The sequence below is a fragment of the Triticum aestivum genome, chromosome 2A (genome assembly GCF_018294505.1).
Source record: "Triticum aestivum cultivar Chinese Spring chromosome 2A, IWGSC CS RefSeq v2.1, whole genome shotgun sequence".
Classification (NCBI taxonomy): Eukaryota; Viridiplantae; Streptophyta; class Magnoliopsida; order Poales; family Poaceae; genus Triticum; species Triticum aestivum.
In genome coordinates, this window is record NC_057797.1 from 733,660,296 (window position 1) to 733,675,027 (window position 14,732).

The 14,732-nt window shown below is 39.3% G+C and overlaps 1 protein-coding gene across 1 annotated transcript; it reads left to right on the forward strand.

The window, feature by feature from the left end:
* The first annotated feature begins 8,057 nt into the window (after window positions 1–8,057).
* On the forward strand, window positions 8,058–13,868 carry LOC123190689 (ribulose bisphosphate carboxylase/oxygenase activase, chloroplastic). The gene is made up of 12 exons (XM_044603386.1): window positions 8,058–8,502; window positions 8,878–8,963; window positions 9,083–9,092; window positions 9,713–9,775; window positions 9,898–10,011; window positions 10,436–10,497; window positions 11,120–11,174; window positions 11,421–11,622; window positions 11,943–12,049; window positions 12,701–12,756; window positions 13,216–13,308; window positions 13,467–13,868. Exons 1-12 carry the CDS (start codon window positions 8,127–8,129, stop codon window positions 13,572–13,574), a joined length of 1,332 nt encoding a protein of 443 aa, XP_044459321.1. The 5' UTR covers window positions 8,058–8,126; the 3' UTR covers window positions 13,575–13,868.
* The last annotated feature ends 864 nt before the right edge of the window (window positions 13,869–14,732 follow it).

Here is a 14,732-nt window from a genome sequence, read left to right on the forward strand (position 1 = left end):
TCTTCTCTGAATTCTTTTATGTATGATTGGTTATCTTTGCAAGTCTATTCGAATTATCAGTTTGGTTTGGCCTACTAGATTGATCTTTCTTGCAATGGGAGAAGTGCTTAGCTTTGGGTTCAACCTTGCGGCGTCCTTTCCCAGTGACAGTAGGGGCAGCAAGGCACGTATTGTATTGTTGCCATCGAGGATAACAAGATGGGGTTTTTATCATATTGCATGAATTTATCCCTCTACATCATGTCATCTTGCTTAAGGCGTTAATCTGTTTTCATGAACTTAATACTCTAGATGCATGCTGGATAGCGGTCGATGAGTAGAGTAATAGTAGTAGATGCAGGCAGGAGTCGGTCTACTTGTCTCGGACGTGATGCCTATATACATGATCATACCTAGATATTCTCATAACTATGCTCAATTCTGTCAATTGCTCAACAGTAATTCATTCACCCACCGTAAAATATTTATGCTCTTGAGAGAAGCCACTAGTGAAACCTATGGCCCCCGGGTCTATCTTCATCATATTAATCTTCCAATACTTAGTTATTTCCTTTGCTTTTTACTTTGTTTTTATTTTACTTTGCATCTCTATCACAAAAATACCAAAAATATTATCCTATCATATCTATCAGATCTCACTCTCGTATGTGACCGTGAAGAGATTGACAACCCCTTATTGCGTTGGTTGTGAGGAGTTATTTGTTTTGTGCAGGTACGAGGGACTCGCGCGTAGCCTCCTACTGGATTGATACCTTGGTTCTCAAAAACTGAGGGAAATACTTACGCTACTTTGCTGCATCATCCTTTCCTCTTCAAGGAAATCCAACGCAGTGCTCAAGAGGTAGCACACGTCCATAGTTAGAATAACAAGGAAAAACTTCATATGAATTGTTTCCTGTGCATCAGTCCGGTGCCTTTTGGCCAGGCATCAGGAACCATGTAATTAAGAAACCTCTTGTGTAACTCAAGTACTCCATGCAACTAATTGTATCACGGACAATTTAAAACCTGGAACTAAACAGTACTCTATTAGACATGATTTGAGAAATCTTGAGAAATTTTCATCATGTTAAATGCCACATATATGGGGAACATATTAATAGTGCAGGCATTATTGTACCTTATCTGTATGGTGAAAGGAAGAACGGTTTGATATAATAAGAAATTTAGCATATTTTTTGAAAAGGAGGATTACCCCCTTCCAACTAAAGAAATTTAGCATATGTTCAAAGCAACAATGTAAGATACAACATTATGTCTGTGTACATAAAAATATAAACAAACTCGGCTTGTTTCCATGGTCAAAGTGGCTTGTCTCTCGCGTACAGAGTAGCGCTCATAGATTTACACATGTACACATCGGCTTTTTGTTCAAACAATAGGGATTGATCATTGGACCAAGCTGGTTGGGTGTTCATGAGAGAAATACGACGGCTAGAGAAAAGTCTTGCACCACTGCTCCAGTTTCTTTAGTTGGAAGTCTCAGCGGGCGGCTGATCCGCTTAAATCATGAGATTAATTTACTAATTGACATGAAAAAGGATGTTATATTGCAGCTTGCAGGGTGGTTGGAAATTAAAATCGGAAGATATTAAAAGATTGGGGAAGAGAGTGATTGATGAGAGGCAAGATTAAATCGTGGCCTTTTTCAGATTGATTGTAGTTTGAGTGAAACTTTGACGTACATGATGGCTACCTCTACAAAATCCACAAATGAACTGAGTCCCCAAATCAAACAAAAATGTTTCTCATCTGTTTAATAAATATCACACATTACATATAATATAATTAAGTGGAAATATCACAGTAAAAAAAGTTCTGGGAATTTGATCCGCAGCCCATATTGTAAGGAATGAATCACATCCTCCACTTTATATGTGAAGTCTTTGACGGATATTCAAAGGTTGTCTGACAATCATCACACACTTTTTAACAATATATGTAGTCCTATTTAAGACGTTATATGCTGAAGAAACAACAACCTGAATAAAATTTGGCTAGCGGGATTAACCAAACACCCGATCCTTCATTGAATTTATGGATCCCGTTCAGGGATAAAAAGAAAGCCCGGGGGGTGAAGGGATGGGTACCGGTGTCACTGGCGGTGGCGGGGACGGTGTAGCCGCGACAGAGGAGCTTCACGAGCCATGCCGTGATGTTGCCCGAGGCGCCAATGACGCGGACCACCTTCGCCACCCCGAGTGCGATGTGCAGCCTCGTCGCCCATGCCATCGGAACGAACGTGTAGATGAGCATGCGGACGATGCAGTGGCTGACGAGGGGCACGAGGTGGCGTGTCGAATGTGCCTGTTAGCAGCCCCCGTCGGTGCCATTCTGCCATTGCAGCTGCGACCGCACCGAATCCGCAGCAGCCTGGACATGGGAGCACGCATCCTCTTGCTGTCTAGGTAGGCCGCGGAGGGAGAGGGTTGGGGGCTTGGGGTGTTAGGCGGGGGAGAGGGAGGGGCAGCGACTGAGGAGGAGGAGAGAAATGAGTTGGAGGAAGGTGCGGCGCCGGCGTCGGGTGTCGTCGGTGGGGGCGGCGCACGGCGGAGGGGCGGAGCCTGCGGTGGCAGCGCGCGGCGGAGGGGCGGGGGCGGATGTTGCCAGAAGATTTGTTGGATGGGCTGAGGCCCATGCTAGCCGGTTGAGGCATATTGGGCTTCGTTGGGACAGCGATGGATGAATTTTTCTCCAACGACTTACGAAAACTTCCACAAGGATGTGCGGAAGTCAAATTAGTACCACCTTGTTTATATTACGATTTTGTCCATACAAATTATAAAAGCGTATTATTACATGAGAAGAAAGCATAGGTGACGGTAAACCCGATAAAGTCAATCCGTGCTTTATTATACGTAGGTGAAATCCTACGGGTTTAGCGGGTATGGGGCCATTGCCGTCACTACATGCCCTCGACACATGAGAAATCCAGTGTTTAAAGCGAAATAGAATCATGTCTAACTTTTTGTAATATAGTGTAACGAGAAAACTAATTTCCGACTGATCAGAATTTTGCAACATATCCGAACACCCTCATCACCGTCCATCTGACATCCTGCACTCGCGTGTGGTCCTCGCTGTCCTGTTTGACTTCACGATTTAATCGACGTGGAATCAACCATTGTAAGTTGCTGTCTAATTAATGGTAACATGATATTTCAATCTTCTTCACCACTGTAGCAGCAAAAGAAATATTTTTCTTGGAATTTCATGTTGTATCACGTGTTGTTGTTTTCATAAACACTCTCATGGTCATTGCTATTTACTCCCTCCGTTTTTATTTAATTTGCATATTAGAGTTGACTGAAGTCAAATTTCATAAAATTTGACCAAGTTTATAAAAAAATTATAAACATTTATCATAAGAAATCTATATGATGTGAAAGTACATTCAATAATAAATCTAATTGTGTTGATTTGTTATTGCTTATGTTAATATTTTTTATAAAATTGGTCAAAGTTTATAAAGATTGACTTTTAACAAAGCTAATACACGGACTAAATAGAAACGGAGGGAGTATGTGGTAGAGGAAGATCGGTGACCGTGAGGCATGACTCTTTGATGACGTTGCATTTCAAGTAGTGAAGGTGAACTCATGTCTTCGTACACGCTTTGATTTTTTGCGAGAATAATATTGATAACTTCTATGTAAATAACATGATATTTTACAGATTGTAGACCTAATAACTTTCATATAAACATTGTGGTAAGTCTGACCCAAGTAACTTTTTTGAAACATACCTCCAATAACTTATATGTAAAAGACAGATCATAGGAATCTTCTGATGGAGTCAATGAGATTAGGTTCTTTGTTGCCTCATCTGCTTTGCTTATAGAACTAGTAATAATGTATGTGCACGTTTATAGTAGGTAGGATATTAGTTGCACGTTATATTAGGTAAGATATATTTGTTGCACGTTGGTATTTGGTAAGATATCAATTACTTTTTCACGGGAATTGTAGGATATTAATTACATGGCAGATTTCAAGGGATAGCATTGAGTCAAAACATATTTATAACCAATGGCAGTGGTGGGTAATTAGAGTGTTAAACGTGTTTGGTGCTCAACATTGGAGCGATTTGAACCGCTAGATAACATGATTTGACGGTCGAGATGGTTTGGATATGTCCATTTGAATCTTTTTATATCTTTCCCTAATAATAATAATAATAATAATAATAATAATAATAATAATAATAATAATAATAATAATATAATAATCTATCCCTAATAATAAAGCACGGATTGACTCCGTGGGTTCACCGTCATAATACGCTTCTTCCCGTGATTTTACGCTTTCAGTTTGAATTTAAAACATATTCGAGGTGGTACTAAATTTTCGTTATATCTGTTTAGATGCGTCTGGTTTTTGTTTTCCCGTACTGGGCCTCGGCTGATTCGCTAAACTGGGCCTCGGCTGGGCCTGCATGCTGAATTGTGTCCGTCGTAGGCTGGTTCACCGTCGTTTTCTATATCTGGCTGTATGTGCGTGTGTTTGAATTAAAAGAAATTAGAGAAAAAATGGTGGCAGCGTTGGGATTTGATCCCTGGTCTCCCATGTTGGTTGCAGCGCAGCAGACGACTTAGGCTAGGCTCCTAAGCTTGCTAATTAGGGCGTCTGGAACCTTAAGAATAAAGACAGGCGTACTCGGGCCGAGATAAATGGGCACGGTCTTGACGGACAAGGGACCAGGCTGGAAGTTTTTTTCATATTTTTTTACTTATCAAATAGTCCCACCTTGCTATTTAACATTAATTTTTACCAGTTTATATACGTTTTTAGGTTGTCAGGCATCGAGAAGCTGCTTTGGAAATTAAGCAAAGAAATAAAGAAAGGAAATAGACATTCTTTGCATAAGAAATAAAGAAGGAAGATGGTAATTATGTAGAGCCGGCAAGAAAGGTAATATGTATTGAATAAGAAATAAAGAAGGAAGAAAATTGATGGTAATTATCTGGGCGCCATATTAATCGCAGGAGTAATTAGCAGGCCTAGCAAAAAAGGAAAAAAAATAATTGCATGACAAAGAAGGAAGAAAATTGATGGTAATTATCTGGGCGCCATATTAATCACACGAGTAATTAGTAGGCCTAGCAAAAAAGAAAAAAAAATAATTGCATGAGAAATAAAGAAGGAAGGAGAAAGAGAGAGGAAGGAAATGGACGATAATTATGTGGGCATCATGATATAAGAAAAGAAAGAGAAAGAAAAACTAATTAATAGGAGGTGCAGGGGAATCAATGGTAGGTTGCCATGCTTATGAGTAAAAATGATGTGGCATTTTTTAATCTTCACTAAATTCATGTCATTTTTTTCTTCCGTTATGTTTTCTTTGCTCTTATAATCTTTACTGAATTTGCGCCAAATTTGTAGCACATTGAACATGATGTTTGAACATACAATCCTCACTAAATTTATGTCAATTCTTTCTACCGTTCTAACACACAGGCATATATACTATTTTTAATATATAAATGGAGGTATAATATTATTGGTCCTCCCATTTCGTATGTCCATGGTGTTTCCTCATATTGAGCTAGGCTATTCTACCAATCGTCTGTCTTGGGCCACTTGGCCTCTACCACGTTCGCCCGCGTAACGTTCGCCCACGGTGCCCTCCTAACATGTCTGGCGATATCTCACGGAAATTGCCCCAAAAGTTACAAAATATTACCCACCAATACAACCTACTCCCCCGTTCCTATATATAATAAGTCTTTTTAGAAATTCCACCACAAACTACATACGGATGTATATATATGTATTTTAAAATGTAGATTAAATTATTTTACTTCATACGTAGTCTATATTGCAATCTCCAAAAAGACTTATATTTAGAAACGGATGGAGCATAAGTGATAAAAGAAGGTTTTACACAAGGGAATCCCCTGCCTATGCCGGCCCATGCAGTAAGGACCACGTATACTGCGCTCTGTGCGCTGGAAGAAGACGCCGCACGCCTGTATGGGCCGCCTATGTCCAGGCGGCCTGTTTTTTAAAGTTTGTTTTTATTTATTTATTTTATTTTATTGTTTTCAATTTTTCTACTTTTAATAATTTGGGATAGCAAAAAAATCTGGAAATTTTAGAAAACGAGAATTTAGCAATAATCTTTTAATAAATCATAAATTGTTTGTAGATTAAAAAATGTTTGTGATTTGGTAAAAAAAATGTTTGCTAAAAAGTTCGTGTATTAGAAAATGTTAATGAAATTGAACAAAAAACGTTCATGACTTCAAAAACAATTTATTCATTCATAAAATGTTCACTGATTCAAAAATGATCATGAATTTCAAAATATGTTCGTTAAATCAAAAAAATGTCCATGAATTTCGAAAAATATTTCACAAATTTCCTAAAAATGTTCTTCGATTATAGAAATGTTCGTCGATTAAAGAAAATTGTTTTAAAACATGCTCACAAATTATTATTATTTTGCAAATAGCATAAAATCTTCAAGAATTCAAAAAATGTTCTTTATTTTAGAAAAAGTACAAAAATTTGTATAATTGTCTAAAAATTTGAAAAATGTTCACGAGTTTAGAAAAAATGTTCATCATTTCATAAAACTGAGAGTGATAATGTATCTTGGTGATGCAGCAAAATGTGGTCATGGCCATTGAAGATTATAGTTTTTTTGCCGTTGCAACGCACGGGCCCTTTTGCTATAATAATAAAGCACGAATTGACTCCGTGGGTTCACTGTCACAATACGCTTCTTGCCGTGATTTTACACTTTCAATTTGAATTTAAAACATATTCAAAGTGGTACTAAATTTTCGTCTGTTCACCTCGCTCCTTAATTTTCGTCCGGTCGTACGTAATAATTCGCGAGCAAGTCTGGGCCTCAGCCCACTGTTATATGGGTCGGCTGCCGTGGCAGCTCAGGAAATACATGCGACCCGAGACAAAAAAAATACGCTGCCATAAAGGATGGAACTCCCGACCAACATCAAATTTTGAAGCTTATGGTGAACCAAGCCACCTAATGATTGTGTGTATAAGATAGGATTCATCCATCTATTAATTAGTCCCACCTCGCTTTCTTGCAACTAACCCCACCAATTTATATTCATCTATGAATTGAAATTAGTAAGCCTCCTCAAGAATCAAAGCATAGGTCCCGATTGCGCTCAAATATGAGAAGAAGGAAAAATCTGGCGGCCCGAAGGAAGGAAAGCAACAATTAAGGGAAATAAAAATTCGTGTGTCTGCCTAAGGAAGGAAAAGATGTGCCTAGGAAAGAAATATGAGAAGAGAGAAAAATCTAGCGGCCCGAAGGAAGGAAAGGAGCAATTAATGAAAATAAAAAATCTGAAAGGAAAGCAATTAACAGAAATAACAATCTGACGTGTGCCTAAGAAAGGAATGAAATTAAGAGGAATAATATCAGGCCTGCCTAAGGAAGGAAATGAATTAAGAAATAGAATAACACTCTTATGTCGGGAAGGAAAGAAATTAAGCGAAAGATTCTTGCTAGGATGGAAAGGAGTATACGATTAGAATTAATATTTTCATACGTTTTTGTGTTATGTGTTATTTAAAATGTTTTGCCTTTTGAAAAATGTTGTGTAATTTTTAGAAATCGTTCATGCATTTTAATTTATTTTGTGAATTGTAGCAGGCGGACGTCACGTCCAACTCACCGAGATTAGTTTTAAAACAATTAGAAATTCACTTGTGGTGGTGTGGTTCAGTCGCAAGTGTAAGTGGGTTTTATTTGCAAAAGAAAAGTGTGAGTGGGTTTATGGTTTAGGCAGTGGCGGAGATCGTCAGCTTGGGATTGGCCATATTCGGACGCAATGTGATCAGATGGACACCACGATCATGGTTGATGAAGGCATGAAAGAGAATAAGCAATAACATGGATGAGGCGCTATGTTAAAATAGATAACGTGCATTTATGAAGGGGTTTTGAGTCGTGTTTATTCTTCCGTAGCAACGCACGGACATGTTCACTAATTGGTATAGATATAGATATAGATAGATTACATGGTTTTTGGGTATTTACTGACGTATTCCTGAGCGACCGTTGCCGATAAGGCCCCAGCGGCCCTCGCCGTACGGGGCCACCCGCAAACAGCCCCCGATCACACACGCGGCGCAGCGTTCCCCGCCATGGCCGCCACCTCCCTCGCCGCCGCTTCGCACTGCCACCGCCACCACATCCTCCTCCCCGCTCGCCCCAGCCCCGGCTGCTTCAACCTCAGAACCCCCAACCGAGGACGCATCTGCCCCGCCTTCCCGTCCGTTCTCTGCTCCTCCTCCTCTGCTTCTCCCCAGCCCACCGCCGGCGGCGAGGAGGAGGCGGAGGATGGGGAGGAGGGGCGCGGGAGGAGGCTTTCGAAGCAGTCCTCGTGGGAGGCCACGGATGGTCAGGGCGACGACTACCTCTACCGCCTCGGGAAGGAGGCCGACAACATGAACATCGCCGTCGGCGCCCGCAGCGGCATCGTCGACGACCTCTTCGTCGGCAAATTCCTCGGAAGAGACTGTATGCTCCCCAGTGCCCCATTGCTCCACCATCCAGTCAAGCCATTTGAGAAAATGTACCACGTACTCCCTCCGTTCCAACAAATTACTCGTCGCAGAAATGGATGTATCTAAAACTAAAATATATCTAGATACATCCATACCTGCGACAAGTAATTCGGAATGGAGGGAGTACTAGTTATGCATCCGTTTAGATAGGCTCTCTGTGATCTGCTCACTTGTCATAATTCAGAACAGTACATTTCTGTGTAGTTCAGCAGTCAGCAAAATAACGACTGGAATTGAAGAGCCTGATAATTTCAGTTCTTTTTTTAACTGAAGAGCCAGATTTTCTAATTCTATGTTCTGACAAATTCCTCGTGGAATGTGGCTGCAGCCGATATCGTGTTCGATTACCGCCAGAAGGCGACGAGGAAATTTGAGTATCTGCAGGGAGATTACTACATCGCGCCTGCCTTCCTCGTGAGTTTGTTTTTAATTCATATACAGCTGCTCTGGTTTGCTTAATTCATCTTCGTCTGTGCTGTTATGTCAGTATCTGATTGGCGGAGATTTGACACTGCAGATTCGTTGTATTACAGGATAAAGTTGGTAAGCATTTAATGTACAAGGAAGTCAGCATTCTTATAATCAGGTATTACAACCTCAACATTTCACAGAATGCATTTCATTTGAATCTGAATCTACATATACATTGTGTATTGGAGTATCCTTATAGTAGACGTAAAACTCAACAGTTCAAAGCTGTCAATGGTCTGGTTACTAACTTCTTTTTCGGGGGAGAGAGGTTACCAACTTTACACAGCCTTTTCAGTATGCTCTTATGCAAGGGTGTGGCAATAACCGAATGTACCTTTATTGGTATCTATGAATGATCAACATACAGTAATCAACTCACTAGGCTGATGCGTTTTAGTTGAACTGTAAAATAATGGCATACAATGTGCACAGCGGATGAAATATCACCAAATCGTACATGCACAGTAGTAGTGACTCTGCTAACCTCATCCTACTTAATATCTAGGCTCCTGAGAGCTAAATGTTTAGAAGTCCCAAAACAATGAAACATCCATTTTTGACTTCTGCATGATATTTCAAGAGTCGAGCGACAGTATTTCGTACAACTTCAGAAGTGGCCGACATGTGCTTAACACTTCTTTTTTATCCTTTTCTCCAGGCACATGTTCTAAAGGAGTGTTTATTGTTTGCAGCGGTCCACATTGTAAAGAACTTCCTTGCAAATAATCTTAATATCAAGATTCCGCTTATACTTGGTAGAATACTCTACTTCTTTTGTTTCTGTGTGCGTGGGTGTAATATGAAAAAATAAACGTGTAGTGTGATTCAGTGTCATGCTTTACCATTTAATGATCTTGAGCAATATTGTGCCATGCAGGTGTCTGGGGTGGCAAGGGGCAAGGGAAAACATTCCAGACTGAACTTATATTTAAAGCAATGGGTGTTGAGCCTGTTATTATGTCTGCTGGAGAACTCGAATCTGAGAGAGCAGGTCAAGAAACAGCGGAACTATTTTATGCTTGTATGCTTTATTTACTCTGACATATGTTTATGTTTCCCAGATTGCTAGTGTTCAGATTAAAAACTGCGACCCACCTTAGTGCTTGGGGCACTTTTCTAGTGCTGAAAGCCAGCCTGGGACGAATTTGCAATCGAGTTTCTTGCTTATTTTCAGAAAAAAAAACTAGCATGTCTGTTCAGATTGGTTAAGTTTTACCTTGCTCAATGAAAGGTCTGCTTATATTAGTTATGAAAGGAATTATCAGTTCCTAAAGTCTGCTCCAAAGTCAAGTCGCTACTATGTTCTGCCAGATCTAGTCCATAGACAAAATAGGAATTGCTTGCTCTTTTGCAGTTATGATAGTTATGATAGGGGATGGTTAGTTGCTCAGATTTTTTTTCTGCTCGTATTGCAGGAGAACCTGGAAGGCTTATACGTGATCGATACAGAACGGCCTCTCAAGTAGTTCAAAACCAAGTAAGAAGGTGTATTCAGCTACTCAATTTCATAACCTGCTTTCAGATTCAGTTTTCTGAGAAGTGACTAGTGAGCATGCAAGAGAATAGTATTTTTAATAATTTGTAAACTTATGCATCAACATACAGTAGTTGATCATTTACATATGTTGACGTTTAGTCCAAACTAGAAAAAATAAGAGGCCCAGGGGCACTAGCACCCCCAATATATTCTTATGAGGAAGGTGGGATTCAGTCCTGGGTTGCTTGGTAGCACCATCATGTGTCCTACTATTGAGCTACCCAGTGATTCCCCGATTGAAATAATAAAAACTATTTAGATAAAAACTGCTAGCCCAAGATTGTTGTGATAGTGAGAAGGCCCTGAACTACCAAAGATGGTACTTGTTACTCTTTTATAATCTTAATAATAAAGTGTTCCATCGTCTACTTCAATGTGTTTATATCTTGCGATGATAAAAATGTTTCCATGGCTTGAGGCTTACTTCTGCTGAGAATCTCACGTGCTCCGTAGTGATTTACTCTTCTGTACCACTACTGAATTATTACGCTAATGTTGCCAATGATTCCTGTGATATTTTTTTCCTTACAAGATCATGTTTCACAAGTTTTTGATGGTATAGGGGAAAATGAGCTGTTTGATGATCAATGACCTAGATGCTGGTCTTGGAAGATTTGGTAAGCCATTTATTGAGCATACTTTGATGGGATTGTTGATTATGCCGAATCTGGATGTCTATTTTTATGATTATGATTTTTCATCAGGAGCTATGATACTTGATTTATTCTTTGTGTGCAAAGTTTTTTTTTGCAAAAAAAAACCTTATTTGTACGTGATTGATTAATATTAGAGTTTATCTTTCAAACATATCAACATATATAGTAGGAAAAACCTTACTTACTATATGTTACTGTTGTTGCCAGGACACACACAAATGACGGTCAATAATCAAATCGTGGTTGGAACATTGATGAACTTGGCAGATAATCCTAACAGGGTTAGTATCGGTCAGAAATGGAGAGAATCTGATATAACACATAGAATTCCAATAATAGCAACTGGAAATGATTTTTCAACACTATATGCTCCTTTGATTCGTGATGGGAGGATGGAAAAGTTCTACTGGTATGTTTGTCCCTGCGTCTGAAGCAATCTTGTTGACAAACTGAAAATTTTGAACTGCGCTATTTCATTTTCGTTATAACTTTGTGTACTATCGTCCACGTAGGCTATGTTCTTCTTGGCATTACTTAACACTACAAAAAGTAAATTGTTTCTTTATTCAACTCTCTATTTCAGAGATTGTCTTGGTTTGAAGATTACCACCGATTTGATATTCTTTCAGTCTTTTCTGTTAATTATATGTAGTTTCATGCTACTTCCATACACCAACTAGGGATATTTTGAACCTTGGTACTTGATGTGTGACCATTTATGCTTAACAGGCAGCCCACCCGTGAAGATATAATTAACATTGTTCACCGTATGTATACAAAGGATGGGTTATCTTTTGAAGAAGTTTCAAGCATTGTAGATACATTTCCAAATCAAGGTACTCGTTTCACCAAAACTGTAACTTCTAGTTTGCAGCATATGAGGCTTATCTGGTAGTGGAATATGCAGTGCTAAGGTCACCCACGTTATTTTGTGCTTCAAATATTTGCCTTGCTGTTTGCTAACATATAAGTTAGGGCTTGATAAACGATTTTTTTTTTCACATAGACATAAGAATGATCAGTCTTCGGTTCTTTAATGCATTAATAACCGTAGCAATATTTTTTGTTGTTTTAAAAAATTGGACGTCTTTGGGAAAAATGATTATTTTCGTATGTTCTCATAGCCATGGGATGTGAGCATACAAGGGAAGGAGAAAGATTTTGGTACTTATGAATCATGTAATTCGCTTATATCACAAAAAATAGGTTGCAGAGTGGCCCTGGTAGTCAGTCTAGAATCTGTACAGCGAGCAATTAGGTTTTGTTATGATGATCCACTAGTCTTTAGATTATAGCGGAACTATTATTGTGTGAAAAAATACCCCCTTCTCCTTTTTAAGTTCTGTTATGTTGTGTGAGTTGTGTAGTTATTGGTTGAAATTGCGTTTTACCTAGCTTCATTATTCTTTCTTTCTGTGGGAAGTTCATACATATTTTCGCTTCTACATTTGAAAAACTTATTCAAGTACGACTTAAACTTGTTGCAGCTCTCGACTTTTATGGAGCTTTGAGATCCAGGACATATGACCAGGCTATCTTGCAGGTACTTAATTTGATTTATGGCATCTGTTATGAGTTCTCATAATATGAAGAGATCCATTGTAATATTCTTATAGTCGATTTTAGAAAATGTTTCCACCTCCTGTTGTCTGTGTGCAAAAGGGTTGTCTTTATAAAGTTTCAGGCTGCAGAACATGCTCCCATTTATTAGAGTTGATGCACATACTTGTTTTTCATTGAAGTAGACGAGAGTCATGTTGGGTATGCAACAACTCAAGTGCTCCCTCCGTCTCATAATATAAGAGCGTTTTGTGTAGTGTCAAAAACGCTCTTATATTATGGGACAGAGGGAGTATTTCGAGATGGCATCTCCAAATGTGCCTTTGGTGTATCTTCTGAAAATATTCTTCAGAAACTACCTAATTAAATGATGTATCATGCTTTGAAACTGTTCTCTAGAAATGGCTAAATAATATTTTTCATTTTCCCCATTGTGTTGCAGTGGGTAAATGACATTGGTGGTTATGAGCAACTAGGTGAAAAGCTTCTCAAGCGGAAGAACAGAGAGAAGCTTCCAACATTTGTCCCTCCGAAGGTATTTACATTTCATTTCAAGCAATGCACCAACAGGATTTTTTTGTGCCATTCTCGTGTCAGTTCTTTCAATATCACCGTGGTTGGATTGGCTGTTCCTTCCTCCGTTAAGAAACCAATCTCTGTCTAACACCCTGATGCGATTTATGTTTTCATCAGCCAACACTGGATGCATTGATTCAGTCAGGGAACTCTCTGGTAGAAGAGCAAGCATTCGTAATGAATTCGAACTTGTCGAAAGAATATATGAAGAACTTAGATGACTAGTTCGAAGCGCAGAAGACAGTACAAAAAGCTACTCTAGTAGCCTACATCAGCCCAAGCCAAGTATTCTTGTTACTTTCAATTTTCTGTAAATTATGCTGGCCCTCCCACATTTTGCCCGTGTCTCTCTGCGGATGAGCTGCATGTGCAACTATATACTCCCTCCGTTAGTAAATGTCACCTCAGTTTCTTCTATTTGTTTCGCTTTGCTGCTAAAACCACGACACTTATTTTGAAAAGGAGGGAGTAACATATTGTAAAAAAGCATATGAAAATATAATACAGTTGCAAATGTCATCTCAGTTTTTTTTTTCTTTCCCTTTGCTGCTGTTGGTTGAACTGTGCCGAAGTCTATGCAGTGCTTCAGAGTTCAGATATGCGAGTACGACTGATGAAAGAAGGGATATCACCGACGTCATTGCTTGCGTCACTGCCCAAAGCCATCCAGTTTTTTTTTTTTTGAGGCAACCCAAAGTCATCCAGTTGACTTGGTAGGCTCGTGCGGGCTGACGCAGAAAACGAGCCCCACGTATTCAGAGCAAGCGTCCAAAGAACAATCATAAATGCCTCTAGGCTTTTGACCAAAATTTTAATCCCTGCGTCCCAAAATAAAGCTAACTCCACCGCCATGACTCCAAACAGACGTCCGTTTTGGCCGGATTCTGTCCGTTTAGATAAAGCAATGGGGTCGTGTCCGGGCCGTTTCTGGGATGTGGTGGCCGTGCGCCTAACGCGCGGACGTATCCTGGCCGCGTACTTTTTTCTTTGCAAGTCCTTAATATTTTTTCATCATCCATTTTTGATACATAGGAATACATTATCAAATTTTGACTAGAAAAGTAAGATCAAATAAAACAAGAACCACAAGAATACATTTTAGAAGATATCCAACTTCCATAACTACTCCTGTAAGTTGGATTAGTGCCTTCTCGATGCATTCATTGTTTATTTATCTGCGGAGGAGGCTCGATCTTGTGTGCTTCTTTTTTCTTCGAGTCTAAAGAAGTAGAAGTTGTTTCCTCGCATCTAGTCTCGTGTCTAGTCTCTGATCTAGCAACAAGTGCACTAGTCTCATCTCTAGCCTCTATACTAGCTAAAAGAGCATGAACATCTACTAAATTGCATTCTATCAATATATCGATGTACTCTTCTTCCCAATAC

Bases quoted from the DNA above. Each gene is read 5' to 3' on its own strand.
- LOC123190689 (XM_044603386.1), top strand. From the start codon at position 8,127: ATGGCCGCCACCTCCCTCGCCGCCGCTTCGCACTGCCACCGCCACCAC. The intron at 9,776-9,897 runs GTAGAATACTCT...TGTGCCATGCAG, and splicing joins CAAGATTCCGCTTATACTTG to GTGTCTGGGGTGGCAAGGGG. The intron at 13,309-13,466 runs GTATTTACATTT...TGTTTTCATCAG, and splicing joins CAACATTTGTCCCTCCGAAG to CCAACACTGGATGCATTGAT.